Source organism: Crocodylus porosus, unplaced genomic scaffold, assembly GCF_001723895.1.
Source record: "Crocodylus porosus isolate Cpor-Errol unplaced genomic scaffold, CroPor_comp1, whole genome shotgun sequence".
Taxonomy (NCBI): Eukaryota; Metazoa; Chordata; order Crocodylia; family Crocodylidae; genus Crocodylus; species Crocodylus porosus.
Window position 1 is genome coordinate 1,414,987 of NW_017728886.1, and position 17,929 is coordinate 1,432,915.

The window sequence follows — 17,929 nt, forward strand, 5'->3', positions numbered from 1 at the left end:
CGTTGGGATTACCTTCCTTTGGGCTTGGAGGATCATCTCCTTAAGGAGCGACCACTCTCCTTGGACACCTGGCTCCCCTCCCCCCCGGGACCTCAGTGCTTCTCCAACTATCCTCCTTAGCTCATTGATAATCAAACTGTCTCTGATTGTGCCAGCTCTCATACTCTCAGAAGCAGCATTACTGTGCTTGCACAACCCTAAATCTAGGCTACTGAGAAACAGGGCTTATTAGCCTGTGTAAAACACCATGCAAGTGTCACTATATGACTTTTAGTTGGGTAAATAGCATGCACAGGGGGAGCTCAGGTATCTCTGCCTGGCATTGTCTTGCAAGGCTCAGATATACCCAAAACACTAGGAATCAGGCTTGTTGGTTGCTATGCTTGTCTCTGCCATTAACGTATTCTGTGATGTTTGGGAAAACATTTAGCTTGAACAATGTAAGATCATAGGATCATAAGTTTGGTCTGTACTACTTTCCCGAGACCACTGACCTAGAAATTAATTCCAGCTCTCCTGCATCCTGAAGTCAGCGCCTTAACTATAAAGGTACCTGCCTCTCAGACACTGTTTTGCATCGTTTAGTTCCTCTTTCTTTGTCCATTCCTGTATAACTTCCACATTGCTGAAGGGAAAGAATATGGTCACCTGTTTTAAAATGACAGGTGTTTCATCCACTTACTTAAAAGCTGTACAGGAACTAATGCATGGTTGAACTGTTTTTACGCCATCTGATCCTTCTGCCTCGTGTTAAGAGGTGTGTAATAGAAAGTAAACTACATTGCTACAGTAGTTCACTGTTTTGGGTCACCTGGTCCATAGCTGTTTAGGGGATTATTAATTGACACACATAAATAACAGATAAATATAAAATAACCCAAAAGCTGACATTCGCTGTACTCTGGGGAAGTATTTAGAAAGCAAGTGATGCTACGTCAGTGCATGAGTTGCAGATGGAACAATGGGTTCTCCACCCTGGACCTGTTTCCTTTTACTGAAACCATTTCCCAACCCTAAGCCAATCTCTAATTTCTCATTTCCCCACAACATACCTGCTTGACTTTTATAAACTCCTTGTGTGGCAGAGTTGCTGAAGCTTTCCTGAAAGAACAGTAAATTATGCGTAGTGGCATAGTCAGTGAACACGTCTACATGAGATGCTTTACAGAGCATCAGACTAATCTAATGCAGAGTGGCTGCATCTACACGAGACACTACTGTGCAGTAGCTCATTGCTACTGCACAGTATCATCAGAAAAAAAAACTGTATGGGGATGCTACTGCACAGTAATGCAGTACTAAATGACAGTAACACTGGTATTAATGGTAATCAAGTACTAAATGAGTACGCAGTAACAACTGTGCAGTCCGTCACTCGTGTAGGTATGGCCAGTAAAGTGTCACCATCTGCACGTGCACGAGACATACTGCACATTAAATTAGCCTAATGTGCCCTTTGCTAGTACCAACACAATCAGGTACTAGATAAACAGTGTATTAGATAATGTGCTCTATGCATTTGTAGATGCTGACTGGGAGCAATCACTGGTAAGCCCAAGCAGCAGGGGACCCAAGGGGCTGGCTAAACCCCATTTAAGGGGGGAGCTATGCCGGCTGCAGGGGCAGCTGTCTCCCTGCCACGTGGAGATTGGGACCCATCCCAATCCCCACGTAGCCGGAAGAGCTGTGCTGGCTGCAGGGAGCTGTCTCCCACCCACATGGGCATTGGGACGGGTCTCAACACTTAAAGGGAAATTATCTGGGTGAGCAGCAATGTGGTGTCCAGGAACCCAGCTGCTGCTGCAAGAGCAATGCTGTAGGACTGTTTTGGCTGTCAGGGTATGAAATCCAGGGAGGTGAGGCACAGTTCTGGTGGCCCTACTACATTGGCTCGACGCCACCCTAAGTTACTCTACTGATTAAAAAGCTCAGGGACTACGTGGAGTTCCTTTAAGTCAAACATAAAGAAATCTGCAATTTTGCAACTCAGATGGGGGGAGAAAAAGGGCTCTAGACCTAAGTGGACGAATAACCTTTTAGGAATGGTCATTTGAGCAACAAGCCTAGCTAGCAACAAGTAACTCATGTGCAACAAGCCTAGGAGGACTGGGAAAAGGGATCATCAGAGAAAACTGCATCTTCTCAGTCAGAGACCGTAAGGGGTAAAGTGGTTGTTTCCACAAGTCAAACTGACTTAGACTTTGCAAAGAAAATAAACAGAAGCAATATAAATGTGCTTCAGTTGCATGAATAAAAGAGAACAAGAAAAGAAGTGGGGCTAATATTCAGTGAGAGCCTAGATGTAAGGCCAAGCACTCATTAACTACAATGTCTTGGTGGTCAATAAAGATAATAGAATATGGCAGTAAAGTAAGGATGGCTTATGGAAAAAAAATTGCAATCTCTGCATGGAAGTAAAATTCAAAGAGCTTGAAGCATTTGTAGCAAGTAAAATTCAAAGAGCTTGAAGCATTTGTAGCAAAGTTTGCTCCATCCCAAATTCTGAAAAAAGCGATGTGAAATCAGTCTGCTGGCAAGGACTTTTAATAAATCTGTCAAAACATGGGCGATAATGTAGGACTGGAAAACAGCAAACACAATGCTTATATTTAACGAGTGAAGGAAAAATGATGTAAGCACCTGCAGGCCACTTAGTCTGACCTGAGGGGTAGTCAAGGCTTACAAACAAATTTAGAAAGAAATAGTGAAGTGCACAGAAGTCAATAGAAAATAAGATAAAATGCTACATGGATTTATCAGAACTATACCATCATTCCAGACAAACTTAATATCTTACTCCCATAAAATCATTGATTTTCCCTTGTCTATATAGATCTAGTATATTTGTACTTCAGTTAATTATTTGATACTATGATGTGGGAAATTGTTAGCTGAGACAAGGTTAGGAACAGGATTTGTAAAGTGAAGAGGATTTGGTTTATGGCGGGGACAGGTTATCCTGAATGGAGAGCCTTTAAGTTGGACTGCTATAAGGTCACTGTTAGGGCCGATTCTATGTAATATGTACATTAGTGGTGAAATCATAGGAGGGTGTTACTGAAATTTGCTGATGACTCAAAGTTGGAAGGCACTGTCAGTACAGTGGAGGAGTGAATATTGTGCAGAAAGAAGGGGATGACCTTGAAAACTAGAGTGATAGAAGTAGGATAAAATGTAATAGCACAGAGTGCAAAGATAAGCATGCAGGGGCTAATCAGGGCAATTAGGGAGAGCTCATCAGATGGAAGTGATGGAAGGGAAAGCTGGATTTCGGAGTCGGTCACAGGATGATTGAGTCACTTGGGTGATGAGGCAGTAAAAAAAGGTGAGGCCAGCCACAGGATGGATCAGTCAAGGCATTTCCAGGAGAGTTATAAAAGTATCAGTTCTCTTGCACAAAGCACTGGTGAGACCGCAGCTGGGATCTAGTGTACCATCCTGGTCACCCATGCTCATGAAAGATGAATTCCAACCAAAACAGGTTCAGGGAAGGGCTGCCAGACCAGTCAAGGGAAAAGGACCCAGCTTGTTTAGACTATTTAAGTTAGAGTACAATGTTGGCACAAGACAAAAGAGCACAAAAGTGACCATGAATATATTTAGGTTGGAAATCAGAGGAAGGTTTTTAACTATCAGAGGAATGAGGTTCTGGAACATCTTCCTAATTATGGGAGCAAAAAACCAGGGTACTGGGCTGGGTGACCATGATATCCCTTCCAAGTCTACATTCCTGGGTAGATATCCTGTAGACCCAAGAGACATGACTACAAGTTCAGAATTCAGCTTCAGTGGCTGCTGCAAGGAAAAAAGCTTTTTGAAAAGCCAAGGCAGTATCTACAGAAAATGTCATGACTTTCCATGAAAGAAAAGAGCTGTCTTAACTCTGGTGCAGGAAAATTTTTCCTACTCCACCCACCACACCCCATAACGCTGCTTCATCTCAGCTACAGTCATGATGCACCACAAAGGCACTCCATGGACAGACATGTAAGAGACATTTATTTCATTTTTTGAAAATATAGATTCAAAGGACAGTTTTAGGACTATTTTTAAGATCCTCTTTCTCTTGCATGCTTCTACAAAAATAGCTCTTCTTTAAAAAGCACTGTGAAGCACAGAGAAAAAGATGGAAATTAGCATGTACCTTCTTAGATTCATGTAAGATTGGGAGAAGATATTTAGCAAAGCCAGTAGAATTGAGTGCTTTCACTTTGCCTTCCACCTTTGTGCCTTGATAATGACTGAAAAGGGCCAAAGCCAAGTTGGTTCTAAAGACACCTAAATGAGGCTTTTATAGTCCTTGGTTGCCTGAGGTCCAAAGAGTGATCACACGTAGCCGTTCTGCAGCAACAAAAATCAAGCAGTGCCTCCGTTTTGGACTGGAAATATCTGACGTGCCTACAACTCAGATATCTTCATGGTTAGGGACAGACATTACACATAAATCAGCTTAGTTTAAACCTGTAACAGAACAGGAGTTCATTGCACATAAACCAGTTTCAAAATGGCTAAAACTGGTTTAAGATAAACCTGGTTGAGTGTAGTATCAGTCTTAACTGATTCGGGTCAAACCAGTTTATGCAATGTCTGTCCCAGACCCCTTCCTGGTTTAAGTTAAACCAGAGTCCCCCAGCATCCCAGATACTTTGCAGCCCTGGGCTGGGCTGTCTGCTCTAGAGAACAGGGTTGGCTCCAGCCCTCTGCTTCCTATCCAGAGCTCTAGCAGAGACTGCAGGCACATCAGGGTTTGCCTGACTTCTCCCCACCACGACCCCTGGCCACACACTGCTCAAGCATGGATTCCCCCCTCCCACCCCCCCATCTTCCACAGCAAACGCCCCAGCTCCATGAACTCTAGGCATGTGGTATTCTAGCTAATGCTGAGAGGTGTCTGTGTGTGTGTGTCTCCAGTTTTACTGGGACTGGCAGACAGGACAAGGTCTACTTAGGGCTTTTTGGAGCTAATCAGGAGGTCAGCTAGTAATGTCCCTTCAGTCCCTTCATTGGAAAAAGCTGTTTAAAAGCTTGAACTAATGAGAGAGGCTTTTGTTTTGTTAACAGGCTTATAAACACTGTGTTATTAGCTCCCTACTGGCTCCCTTGCCTGTCAGGTTTGCAGACAATATGAAGAAACAGGGAGAGGGAGATTGAAAAGCTCAGTATCATTAACAGATGCATGTGCTGCACACACACCCTTTGCCTCAGAGTGCTAGCCCAGGGCTTGGGTCTGGCAACCCCTCCTCCCCCACCTTGAGCTGTGATAAGGGAAAAGCCTGGGACTACAGGCAGGAGGGGGGTGGGGATTAAACCTCTCCTTTCAGAGCATCCTGCCAGGGCCTGGCCATGCCCCCGCTCTGCTCAGCTCCGAGCAAGGGAAGGGATGGCTGCTGTAGCGCCTCCCAGCTTCTAGCCTGAGCCACTGCAGGAATGCGTCTGCATTTCCTCAGTCCAGAGGGAATGTCTGTGTAGTTGCAAACTGGTTCAAACTAGGCAGGTTAGACTAACCTGCAAAGATTGAATCAATTCAGTTTCAGGCTTTTCAAATGTCTGCCCCTAACCCTTATGCCTGGAAAAATCCAGTTTAAACACCAAGGCACCTAAGTCCTGTTGGGACTCTGACTGGAGCCGACACAGTGCCTAAACTCCACCCAAGTCCTTAGAGCACATATAATTCACATGAGCACTAGTGAGTCCAGTATGAATCATGGTATCCAGGTTGTAGCCTTATTGGTCTAGAGGCAAAAAGAATCAGAACTTGTGCTAGATGATATCTTTTATTAAACCAACTAGATTTTTGCATAAAAAAGAAAGAAAGAAAGAAATTTAAAGAATGTTGTATGCAAAAATCTAGTTGGTTTAATAAAAGATATCACCTCTACCATGAGTTCTGATTCCTTCAGCATGAATCACAGCACCCATTGTCGCTTTCATTCAAAAATACAAAACAGGAGGAGTGGTTGCTTCCCTTCTTTGTGTAATAGCCTAATGGTTCAAGTAGTCACCCAGGAAGCAGTAAAAATAGGTTCTAGGTCTGGTCTAGCTTGAGTGGATTCAACCCCACAGCTCCAAGAAGATGCAGTACTCCATTTCCAAAAAAATAAAGACGTGTGTTGGGGGAAGGGGCAGAAAATGTTGAGAATTAAGCACTGGGTTACTGTGAAGCAAAACAAAATGGAAAATGCTTTCAGAGAAGCCTGGTTTCAGCTGGTATCACTTCCTCTCAAATTGTGATCTGTTCAACATGAAAAAGCTGCTTCAAGACAAGCATGGGCAAATATTTATCTATTTATTTATTTATTTATTATTTTGATGTCTATCCCAGCCTATCCAGAAAGGCTTGGAGCAGCTTCTATTAAACAATGAACAACCCACACATAGGGCTTAGGTGTGGCTCGAGTACTTTTGCTTACTGTGTCAGGCTCTGATCCAGAAGAGCTCAGCATAGTAGATATGGGGAAACTATCTACTCTGGAAAACCGAAGCTGTGGGTTGGACTTGCCAGGACTTGCATCAGCAGCTCTGTGGAGTCTAGCTGCACGAAGAGGAATGCATTCCATACTACGGTAAAACCCCAGGAAGACAAATGGAAATACTCAAATGCTTAGAGTCAAACAGCTACATAAATGCCTTCCTGAGTTCGAACCTAAAAAGGAGAGGCAATGGATTCAGAACGAAACCACGCTCTCAGCTTTATTGGTCTGCATCACAACTTTAATGGTTTTTTTAAACGCTGAGTTTTTTCCACCTCTTTTTAAATCGCTGTTGCCCTTACCAAAGAATGTTCACACTGTGCAAATATGAAAAAAACAAAACATTTATACAATCAACCTTTTCCCCGTCCGATCATTTTCTGTATCCCCAGTGTAATTATTTGAGATCTTTACATTCGAAGAAGAGTTTTGCTCCCTCCCAGCCCAAGTTCTATTTCTGGAAGGGACTCATAATTGTATGTTTGTTAATGTAGCAGTCTGTTGCCATGAGCATGGGTGCGACATCACCAATTTACTATTGTGGCTTTGCCACAGAGTTTAGGACTGTCAAGAAGCAGTACACACATCAGATTTTTCCCCCTATTAACAAGCAAGCAGAAGATTGTGGTAAATAATGAGCAGTTGGTGTTTTTGTGCTTGTGTTGGATATATCACCATTTTTTCTAGCATCAGACATATCCCTGACTTTTTAATTTAATGTGTAATGCTCAGCCATTGTCTGTTAAAGAGCTAGCATGTAGGGTTTTTTTCCTGCAAACAACAGATGAACCCGTATGAGGTCTTCAATTAAATTGGAGCTGTTTATCAAAAATGCTGTTGTTTAGTAAGAAAAAGACATCTGATATGTCAGACTGCAGCATCCAGTAATCAAGTATTTTTGTTTCTCTATACAGATCTGTACAGATCACAAGAAGGTGTTTTGTTTTTTTTAAACTAAGATCCATATTCCCATTCCAGTTTCAGTGAAATATAAACTTTTTCTTCATTTGTCCTAAATTGTGGAGTAATTTGTTTGTGCTTTGATCCAGGCATGGTTGCAATTTGCTGGTAGTTTAATAGGAATGGATGGAAGATTGAAGCAAATCCTCAACCAATACAAATTGGCACAGCTTTGGTGAAGTCGGTGGAACTGTGATTTATGTCAGCTGAAGAACTGATCCATAGATGTTTTTATGATTCCAAGGGATTTAGGACACTGGATAACTGTATTACACCACTTTTATGCAGTGCACTTGCTCTGAAGCCACAACTTTACTGCTATGGGTACTAAGCCAGCTATATCAAAGCTAATTACAGCAGGCACATCTACACAAGGCACTTTACTGCACAGCAAATTAGTTTGCTGTGCAGTAAAGCATCACCGTCTACACATGCACAGGATTAATGTGCAGTAGACTAATTTACAGCTCTGCCAGGTAGCCCATCAGATACAAGTAGTATTGGGCAGCACAGTAAATTACTGCACTTAAATGCACATGTAGATGGGTGATGTCAGGATTAGCTTACTCAGTTGCATTAATTGCATGTGTGGACATGCCCAGTATGTCTACATTGGTGTGATCCTATCTCTCAGTTTCAGGAAAGACATAGCCTATATTATCTTAAATACTGCACAAGTAGGGAATAGAAAATAAGGCCAATAAAGATCCTTCTCTTGTGAGATCTTTTGGAATAGTCTAAAACCTAGAGGTAGCATTTATGCTCAGCAACTAAGTGGTGATGGCTGTTTGGGTCAGCAACTGAGCATGTAGCCTGTGCTTCAACTTAAGTGTTTGCCCAAGGATTTTTCTGAATGAGGACCATGGTCTCTAAGTGGACCACTTCCAGACTATTGCAAAAATCTTGCATGGTTCAAGCACCATATATCGCTTGATTTTATATTTTCAGCCTCCAAAATATTTCAGTAATTCTTTCATATTTGCATGACATTGAAAAGTAATAATAATATTCAAGGGTAGAATCAGGGGTGGGGGGACTGCCGTCTCATCCCCTTTTTGCTGTGCCACATATGTGTAGCCTCTTTCCATTGACTTCAGAATCTCCTGATGTAGGGGATCATGCAGGAAAACGTGGGATCCCTTTGTCCATTTGAACTATTGACAGCACTGGACACATCCTTAATCACTTAGCTTTGCTACCCATAACTCACAGTTAATGATACTCTCCACTGTTAAATGCTTTAAAACTTAGAATAAAAATGCTCAACAAGTGACACTAGTGATCAATATTTAGAAAAGTACAACTGGAGGGAACCTCAGAATGCCATTTGGTCTAGCTCCCTACTCCAGGCAGGTTCATCTCCCTCTACAGGGATTATAGACAAGTGGTGGTATAGCCCAGTGATGCTCAACCTCTAGCTGGTAAGATAGATCTGGCTTGCAGGGCTCCCAGGTGTCCAGAAATTTGGTAGCAGGAAAGTGGTGGCAGTGTTAATTGCCTCTCCCCTGCTGCCAAATTTTAGGACCCATGGGGAGCCCTCGGTGCCGGACAGTGTGACCCCTCACGCTAAATCATGTGAGTGCATTGTTAGATCTGGTATATGGAGTAAGGCCAGCGTATGATCAGTCTTGGTGTGCCAGGTTAGGCTGGCACAGAGCCAGATCCACGGACCAGCCTCGGGCAGGATCTGAACCATGGACCAAAGCTGAATCTGGCCTGCAAACTGATTTCGTGCTGCTCATCCAACCCATGGGGCTGAAAGGTTGACCATGTCTGGTCTTAATAACGTTAGGAACACCCAATGATGAAGATGATGAGCATAAGCACTTCTGACATCAGATTGAAGAAACATGTCCCTAATTTGCACTTTATCAATGTACTGCATTGTTTTGACAGAAATATAATGCAATATTATTTTTTGGCGTCTACAGAGTGCCCAAAAGTTCCTGGGCTCTTCATCTACCTCACCTTTTATTTCATCGTAAATACTGTAAACTGTTTGCATTCTGTTCCATGTTAACTTCTTGGAAGGAAGAATTGCAGTATAATATGATTTATAACAGTTGTAAATCTTGTCAGCTATATGCCTGATGGTTGCTTCCTCATTAGTCGAAATGATTTGAAATGCAGATGTGCTTTTTCTTGAAAATCTGAGATAGACCTCAACAATCCCATATTGTTTGCACCTACAGATGAAATTAGAACTTCCTCCTATTGTCCTATGTGTATGTCCCATCGTCCCCAACTGACGCATATTGAACAGTCCTCTCTTTTCAAATGAGGCTATGACATTTTCATGTTGAAACTGTTTCTAAAACTGAGAAGTGGCCAAAATCCAAGATTATTGTCATTCCATCCTTGGCATGAAAGGTTGTGATCCTTTCAAAAGAAATTTCTCCATATCGCACGCAGAGTTTTCACAAATTCTTTGTTTTCCTTTCAATTCAGTGTTAGTGTTAGTAGTAATAGCTGATTTAGCTGTTAGCCATCACCAAAACTCCTACATTGTTCTTCTCACTTGCATTATGTAGCAGTGCCATGGTGAAACTCAACAAGTTTACATAGATTTTTCAGTCCTGAAAGGATTGAAAGGAGATTAGAAATTTTATGAGATTTACAATAAATCCTTGTTTCAGCATTAGAAGAAATACTATAAGAAAATAACCTCTGGGATGCTTGGGTTGAAACCAGAGAATGCAGAAAGAAAGGCAGAAAGCAAGAAATAACTGAATCTTTTCAGTATCAGAACCCATTTTTAAAACAGAAAATGGAATGACATTTAAGGTTGAGTTGACATTTAAGCCAGATCCTATTGCATCCATGCCAGTTTGACCACTGTATCCTGTCCCCTATCATACTGCAATACATTTTTAATTAAGTTGTCCAAAGATAGGGAACAAAAAAAATTAGATGTACAGAAATACTTACATATTTTTAAAAAATAACTAATAAACCACGTGCATTTTTTTTTGAGAGGACAGAAATAAGAGGGAATATGAGAGAGGTATATCAAATAATTAAAAATAGAGAAATGTTCAGCTGGGCATTTTCTTTACCTTCTTACATAATACGATAATCAGGAGAGACCCAGTGAAACTGAAATCAGCATAGTTCAGCTACAGGAGGGAATTCCGTTTTTTATGTACTATGTAATTAATCGGTAGCATTTATTACCACAAGATATCATAGAGTCCGAAATGGTTGGTTTAAAAAAGACATTAGACATTTATGAGTACTATAAGAGTAGCTATAATTACTCAAGATAAGATAAAAATATGATATGGGTTATAAATGCTCATGTTTCTGGACATAAACCAACTACTAAGTGATGCAATGCATGGATGAAAAAACTTCCTCTACAGAGAGGATATTCTGCAATTGTTATGAGATTTTTTTTTTTTTAAATCATCAAACACTGGTCACTTTCTGAGACATAATAGCAGAGTGAATGGACCTTTGGTGTGGAACAGTGTAGCAATCCCAATGTTTGAAAAGGTAGAGCATTTGATCTATGCATTGATCTTCCTTTATTTTTTCCTACGGTGGAGACTACTATGCACGATATATGTACAGCACTGCCTACAGTTAACGGGCAAATACCATGGATAACAGTGATAACATTCTTGAGCTCAAAATGGGAGAAAATGGTATATAAACCTTTGCTACTATTATCCATATTTTATATAATCGAAATCAAATATAAAATGACATGCATTCCTAAAATGTCATCCATGGAAGTAATGTACAAAAATGAAGTTTGTCTTATCCTAAGACATTTTTCGATAAATCTGTTTGAAAGAAAGCACTGTTATAGTTTTGGGGTTTCGATTCCAATAACCACTGACAGCTGTTTTCCTCTCCATTTAGTTCACTAGAGTAGCACTTGACTAACTTCTTGTAAAGCAAATTTTAACACGCATTTTCAGCAGATTTTATGTAACCAGAAGCACATATGTTTCTCTTTTTCCTCAGAGAAGTGTATTCTAAACAAATTCAAGAAGTATAGCCATATTTGTGCTTGGGGAATAGGCTTTCCAGGCATTAGAAGTGCCAACTGTTGTGAAAGGAAGAGTTGTGATTGAATCATCTCATATCTTTTCTAGGGTGCGGAGTGACTTTGATGTGCTCACAAACCGATTGATAGGTAGCCACGGATACTGCACACAGGTAAGTAAGGGAGATGACTGGATATTAGAAACAGCACGCATAAGAAATGCTACAAAATGACTTAGTAAATGCCACGTGACTGGCCCCCCACAAACACACCGATGATTGATGCCAGGGAGGGAATTGCAATGGATGGATCACTCTACACATGCCCTGTTTATATGCTGTCCTTCTGAAACCTCTGCAGGGGTGTGGGGCTGTGTCTGAGAGCTGGTGCTGCCTCCTCCCTGACACCAATGATCAGTTGATCCCAGGGATTGGGTACAGGGCGGCTCTGTATTGGTTCCCAGACTGCATTGTGCCCCATCCTACTGATCTTTGGAATGGGGCATAGGGAACTCTGGGGCCAGAACGTGTGCCAGGACATGCCACATGTTCAGTTTAAAGTTCAACACGGACCAGCCACACAGACATTCCACATTAAATGTTTAATATCTTTGTGGCTGGTTTGCCCTTTTATTGTAATAAATTAGCTAAACATGTGTCATGTTTCAATTTATGGTGTGATTAGCATGCCATTAATGTAAATCATTAATTACGCCATACATGCAACATCTGATAGAGCTGTAACGCATCTACTACTTGCTGCTGTTGGAGATAGGATAATTTGTTAGACCTTTGTTCCAATCCAATATGACACTTCTTATGTTTGCCATCCTGCTCTGGGCACACTGCCTTTAAAATCAGGAGCAACATAGTTACATCTACATGGTGCTGTATGACACTGCCAGGTAACCCCGTGCTAATTAGGTCACCCCCAGTGGTACACAGATACAACCACACAGCCTATCCAGAAGAGTGGAACATGATTGAGGGCACCACTGCCAGGCAAAGTTAGTGCAGGCATGGCTTAAGATACAACATTTAATGTTTCATGGTCTGATTTTGGAAAGACTTTTAGCCCTTAAATATCCTGCCTTGAACTGTTAACCCTCATCATTATGGCCAAATTTAGACTCAAGTGATTCCTTCTATGGTACCCAATTTTTTTTCTAGTTTCAGTTGGAAAGGGGAATTCTTCACTTCCTGCCCTAAATCTGTTCTTTACATGTTTCTGAACTTTCCTAGAGAATTAAGAGATCCATTTGCCTAGAATGTACATCATTAAAAGTCAGTAAACCTTCAGAAGAACAGGTGGCTTACAAACAAATACAATTATTCATAAATCAAGTTGAAAAAGGCAATATCATGGTTATTTATGCCTTAGAGCTAAGAGATTCATATTCCTGAAAAGTTCTCTTCCTATTTTTTTCCCTCTGTATTCAGACATATGTTGTTTATTAATGCTAAGCCAGTTCTTTTCTGTGGCACAGTCTGCCTCCACAAATTGCTGTGTACCATTATCCCTGTCACTGGCACTACCATGCGTTTGTTGGGGGGGGGGTATGCAATTGAGATGTGCAATGTCCAATTCAGTTCCTTGGCTTTACAAAAATGCCAATGAACTATTTCAAGGACTGGCTCACAGTACACATAAACACAAATCAGGAGTCTGACAAGTCATATGTATATGCCTTAATGCAGAGGTGTCAAACTCACCTGGAGTCCCAAGCTGGATTTAGATGGTGGGGCTCCTTGCAGGCTGGATTCAGCCTGGAGTACGGTGGTGGTAATTGTGGCCACCATCACAGCAGTGGATCTGGAGGCAGAAAGGGTCTGGCAGTAGTAGCATTGGTGGGTCTGAAGGTAGCAAGGAGGTGATGTCTACTGACAGAGTGGGGGGGGTCCAGCAGAAGCACTTGGTCCAGGGGAAGGGGTCTGGGGATGGGAGCAACAAACCAAAATTACTGCTAATGGTTGTGTCCAGGACAGTCAAAGGGCCCCAAATCCCACAGCAGGTCACTTCTCTCAACTTCCAGTGGTGTGCTAGTATCCCGACAGGTCAGACAGGGAGACTCCAGAGGTCAGATTCATCCTACAGGTCATCGGTTTGACACCCTGGCTTTAATGAATGGCTCAGATGATACATGACTAATCTCTCATCATAGCTTCATGTGAATAGAGTGAATATAATATGTTGTTAAAATATGTTAGGCTACCTTAGATAGTATAACTCTGCTTCCCACCCCCTAGTTAACCAGTTAAATGCTGGAGCCTTAGCTATACAAATCCACCATAATCATATGGCATTGATTCTTGACACATAAGAAAGATGTATAGCTGATGATTTTCTTTGTACATGATAAACAGGAACTTGTGAACCTGCTTCTGACTGGCAAAGCTGTGTCCAATGTGTTCAACAATGTGATAGAGCTGGACTCTGGAAATGGCAACATCACCATATTAAAAGGCATCACTGGACGCAGTGATATCGGCTTGCTGTCTCTCTTTGAGCACTATGATGTTTGCCAGGTACGTCCCGTGGGCTTTTGGATTTAATTAAAATGGGAAACAACTTAAAAATCTGAAACTAGTACAGAATGCAGTGAGCTTGTAAGGTGCCTAACACAATGGGGAGCCAATTTATTTGAGTCATCCAGCTGATGGAATAAGACAATTTATAACCATAGTGGTACAGTGGACTTCAATTATATGCATGCCCAGTAAATGCAAAATTCATTTAAGTACCTGTATATTGGCAATTCCCATGGGACTGTCCTTTTCTTTATAACAAATATAACTTATCCACATATTGCTTAAGTGCGCATACATTTAAATGCATAGTTTCTTTCAGCTCCAACGTCGACTTTGCCACTTAATTAACTGTATAATAATTGGCACTGGCGAAGGGAAAACAGATGTTGAAGTACTGCTGTTAGAAGCCTTGAAAATGATAGGAGCTAGTCAGTTTTGCAGTTATCTTCACCCATTTTCTAGGCCTCCATTAGCCATAAAACTGACTAGCTCTCCCTCATTTTCCATGCTTCTAATAGCACGACTCACATTAGGTTTGGATAAGTGCACAGCCTTTAATCAATCCTGAGCCTATGCCCTTAAACAGAGTATCCTGTAATAGTTGAAATAGAGACTGGCTAGCATCATAAATAATCACGTTCCTTTTACCATACACTTTTGAAACTAATATTTCCTTTACCTTAGTAATAAAAATGCAAAATGACAATGGAAGTTCAATATAACAGGGATGAGAAAGAGTTAGGCAGGTGGCAGGGTAGATGTGCTCCTTGAAGACTAACTAAATCAGAGATACGTAAACCTTTGAAAGCAGCAGCTTATTTCATCAGGTATGAGGAAGGGACTGCAGAGAGCAGAGTTTCTAAAAAGAAAGCAGTGATTTGACTACAAAAAAAAATAGAGGAGGGGAGGAAAAAGAGACCAATGCTGGGAGAGGCAAGGTGGGTAGAAGAAAGAAAAACAAAGCAGCTAACCCACGGAGGTAGGGATTATAAAAGCTAGTCTGGGGAATGGGAGAAGAATCCAGATTTGGACCATACTTAACACAATCCAGACTGTGGGTGATTTCTTGTTCCATCATTTCCCGTTCAAATTCATTTTTTAAGTTTAGTTGTGTAAGAACAGCGACCCCGAGGGCAGCACTGGAATGTCTAGGGAGGTTAAAGTGTTTGCCCACAGACTGGTGTGTCTTCCTGAAGCTGATGTCAGCTCCATGTTCATTCATTTTTACATGTAGCACTAGTCTCTAATGTGCAAATGCCTTCTTCCTGACTTCAGACTAATACAGCTACCTACCTATCTCTGCTCATGGTCGAGTGTGAACCACTGGGAACAATTTATCCATAGACCTGGTAGATGCTCCATCACTTGAAGCCATTAGGTCAGAAATGGGGTCATCCTTAAAGATAAGGTTTTATCTCAACTAGAAGCTACTGAGTTTGCTTCAGGAATGTTGTTTAAAATCTCTATCCAGTGGTATGCAGATCAGAACAGATCATCTGTATGGTCCCTCCTAGTTTTATAACCTCCGCATCTCTGAAAAATAAGTAATTTCCAAAGAATTTGATTTTATCTATCTGAGCTGAAACACAAAAAGGAAGCTTACAAGAAGTGGAAACTTGGAAAATGACTAGGGAGGAGTTCAAAGTATTGCTCGGGTATGCTACGATGAAATCAGGAAGGCCAAAGCAAATTGGAGTTGCAGGTAGCAAAAGGATATGAAGGGGAACAAGAAAGGTTTCTACAAGTATGTCGGTAGCAAGAAGTGGATCAGGGAAAGTGTGGGCCCCTTACTGAATGGGGGAGGCAACCTTGTGACAGAGGATGCAGAAAAGGCTGAAGTGCTCAATGCCTATTTTGCCTCATTCTTCACAAGCAAAGCCAGCTCCCAGACTACTGCACCAGGCAGCACAGTTTGGGGAGGAGGTGAGCAGTGCCAAAGGAACAGGTTAGGAACTATTTAGAAAACCTGGACATGTACAAGTCCATGGGGCTGGATGTGATGCACCCAAAGGTGCTGAGGGAGTTGGCAAATGTGATTGCAGAGCTGCTGCTTATTACTTTTGAAAACTCATGGCAGTCAGGAAAGGATGACTGGAAAAGGGAAAATATAGTGCCATCCACAGAAATACAGAGCAGTCATCCTTACCCCAGTCCCTGAAAAAATCATGGAGCAGGGTCTCAAGAACTCCATTTCTAAGCATGTGGAGGAGAAGAAAGTGATTAGGAAGAGTCAGAATGGGTTCACCAGGGGCAAGTCATGCCTGACCAACCTGATTGCCTTCTATGATGAGATGACTGGCTCTGTGGATGTGGGGAGAGCAGTGGCCATGATATACCTTGGCTTTAGCAAGGCTTTTGATACCGTCTCCCACAATTCTCTCAAATAAACTAAGGAAGTATGGGTTGGATGTGTGGATTATAAGGTGTATAGAAAACTGGCTGGGTTGTTAGGCTCAGAGGCTAGTAATCAATGGCTCAATGTCTAGCTTGCAGCTAGTATCAAGTGGAGTGCCCCATAGATTGGTCATGTGGCTGGTTTTATTCACTATCTTCATCAGAGACCTGGAAGATTGGATGGAGTGCATCCTCGGGAAAGTTGCAGATGACACCAAGATTGAGGGAGTAGTAGATCTCCTGGAAGGTAGGGCTAGGATTCAGACAGACTGAGACACATTGGAGGGTTGGGCGAAAAGGAATCTCATGAGATTCAACAAGGACAAGTGCAAAGTCCTGCACTTAGGACAGAACAGTCCCATGCACTGGGACAGGCTGGGGCTGACTGGCTGGGCAGCAGCTCTGCAGAAAAGGATCTGGGGGTGACAATGGACAATAAGTTGCATATGAGCCAAGAGTGTGCCCTTGTTGCCAAAAAAGCTAACAACTGGGCTGCATTAGTAGGAGTACTGCCAGCAGGGCAAGGGAAGTGATTATTTCCTTTTATTTGGCACTGTTAAGCCCACATCTGGAGTACTGTATCCAATTTTGGGCCCCCCCACTACAAAAAGGATGTGGACAAATTGGAGAGAGTCCAATGGATGGCGAATGGTTTAGGGGCTGGGACACATGACTTTTGAGGAGAGGTTGAGGGAACTAGGCATATTTTGTTTGGAGAAGAGAAGACTGAGCGGGGATTTAATTGCAGTCTACAGCTCCTTGAAGGGGGGGTCCAAAAAGGATGGAGCTGGACTGTTCTCAGTAGCAGCAGATGACAGAACAAGGACCAATGGGCTCCAGTTGCAGCAAGGGAAGTTTAGGTTAGATATTAGGAAAAACTTTCTCATGAGGAGTGTAGTAAAGCACTGGAACAGGCTATTCAGAGAGGTGATGGAAGCTCCGTCCTTGGAGGTTTTAAAGACCTGGCTAGACAAAGACTTGGCTGGGATGACATAGCTGGGGCTGGTACTGCTTTCAGCAGGGGATTGGACTAGATGTGACCTCCTGATGTCCCTCCAAACCCTAATTTTTCTGTGATTCTGTGATAAGCATATATTTAAAAAAACAATAGTTGCTGTTAAATGTTTCCGAGAGGGCTGAAATGAGTGAGATTTGGTTAATAATCTACAGTTTAACTGTTCATATTTTTAATTAATTCAGTTTTCACAAGATCATTATTGTACACAGTCAGTTAAGAAAACACCTACATGCTAAATTAGATGCATACTTACCAAAACAGGGCAAAGAATAGTTTTATAGTTTCATAGTTAGTAGGGTTAGAAGGGACCTGAACAGATCATCAAGTCTTACCTCCTGTCATGGCAGGAAAGAGTACTGGGGTCAATTGACCCCAGCGAGGTGTTCATCCCCAGGGTAGGAGCCAGCACCACTTCTCTTGGAAGTTGGTTCCAGATCCTAGCTGCCCTGACCATGAAGTCATGCCTCCTGATGTCTAGTCTGAATCTACCCTCTGCCAGCTTGTGACCATTATTCCTGGTCACTCCTGGCAGTGCTCGGGGGAACAATGACTCCCCCAATGCCTG

The 17,929-nt window shown here is 42.1% G+C and overlaps 1 protein-coding gene across 1 annotated transcript in view; it reads left to right on the forward strand.

Annotated features, from left to right (window-relative positions):
• The window catches only part of FAM188B (family with sequence similarity 188 member B), a 96,238-nt gene that overhangs the window by 54,869 nt on the left and 23,440 nt on the right, over nucleotides 1-17,929 (forward strand). The window contains exons 14-15 of the mRNA XM_019529100.1: nucleotides 11,534-11,597; nucleotides 13,788-13,949. Of these exons, the coding sequence (XP_019384645.1) occupies nucleotides 11,534-11,597; nucleotides 13,788-13,949 (226 nt within the window). The remainder of the gene's footprint in view (nucleotides 1-11,533; nucleotides 11,598-13,787; nucleotides 13,950-17,929) is intronic.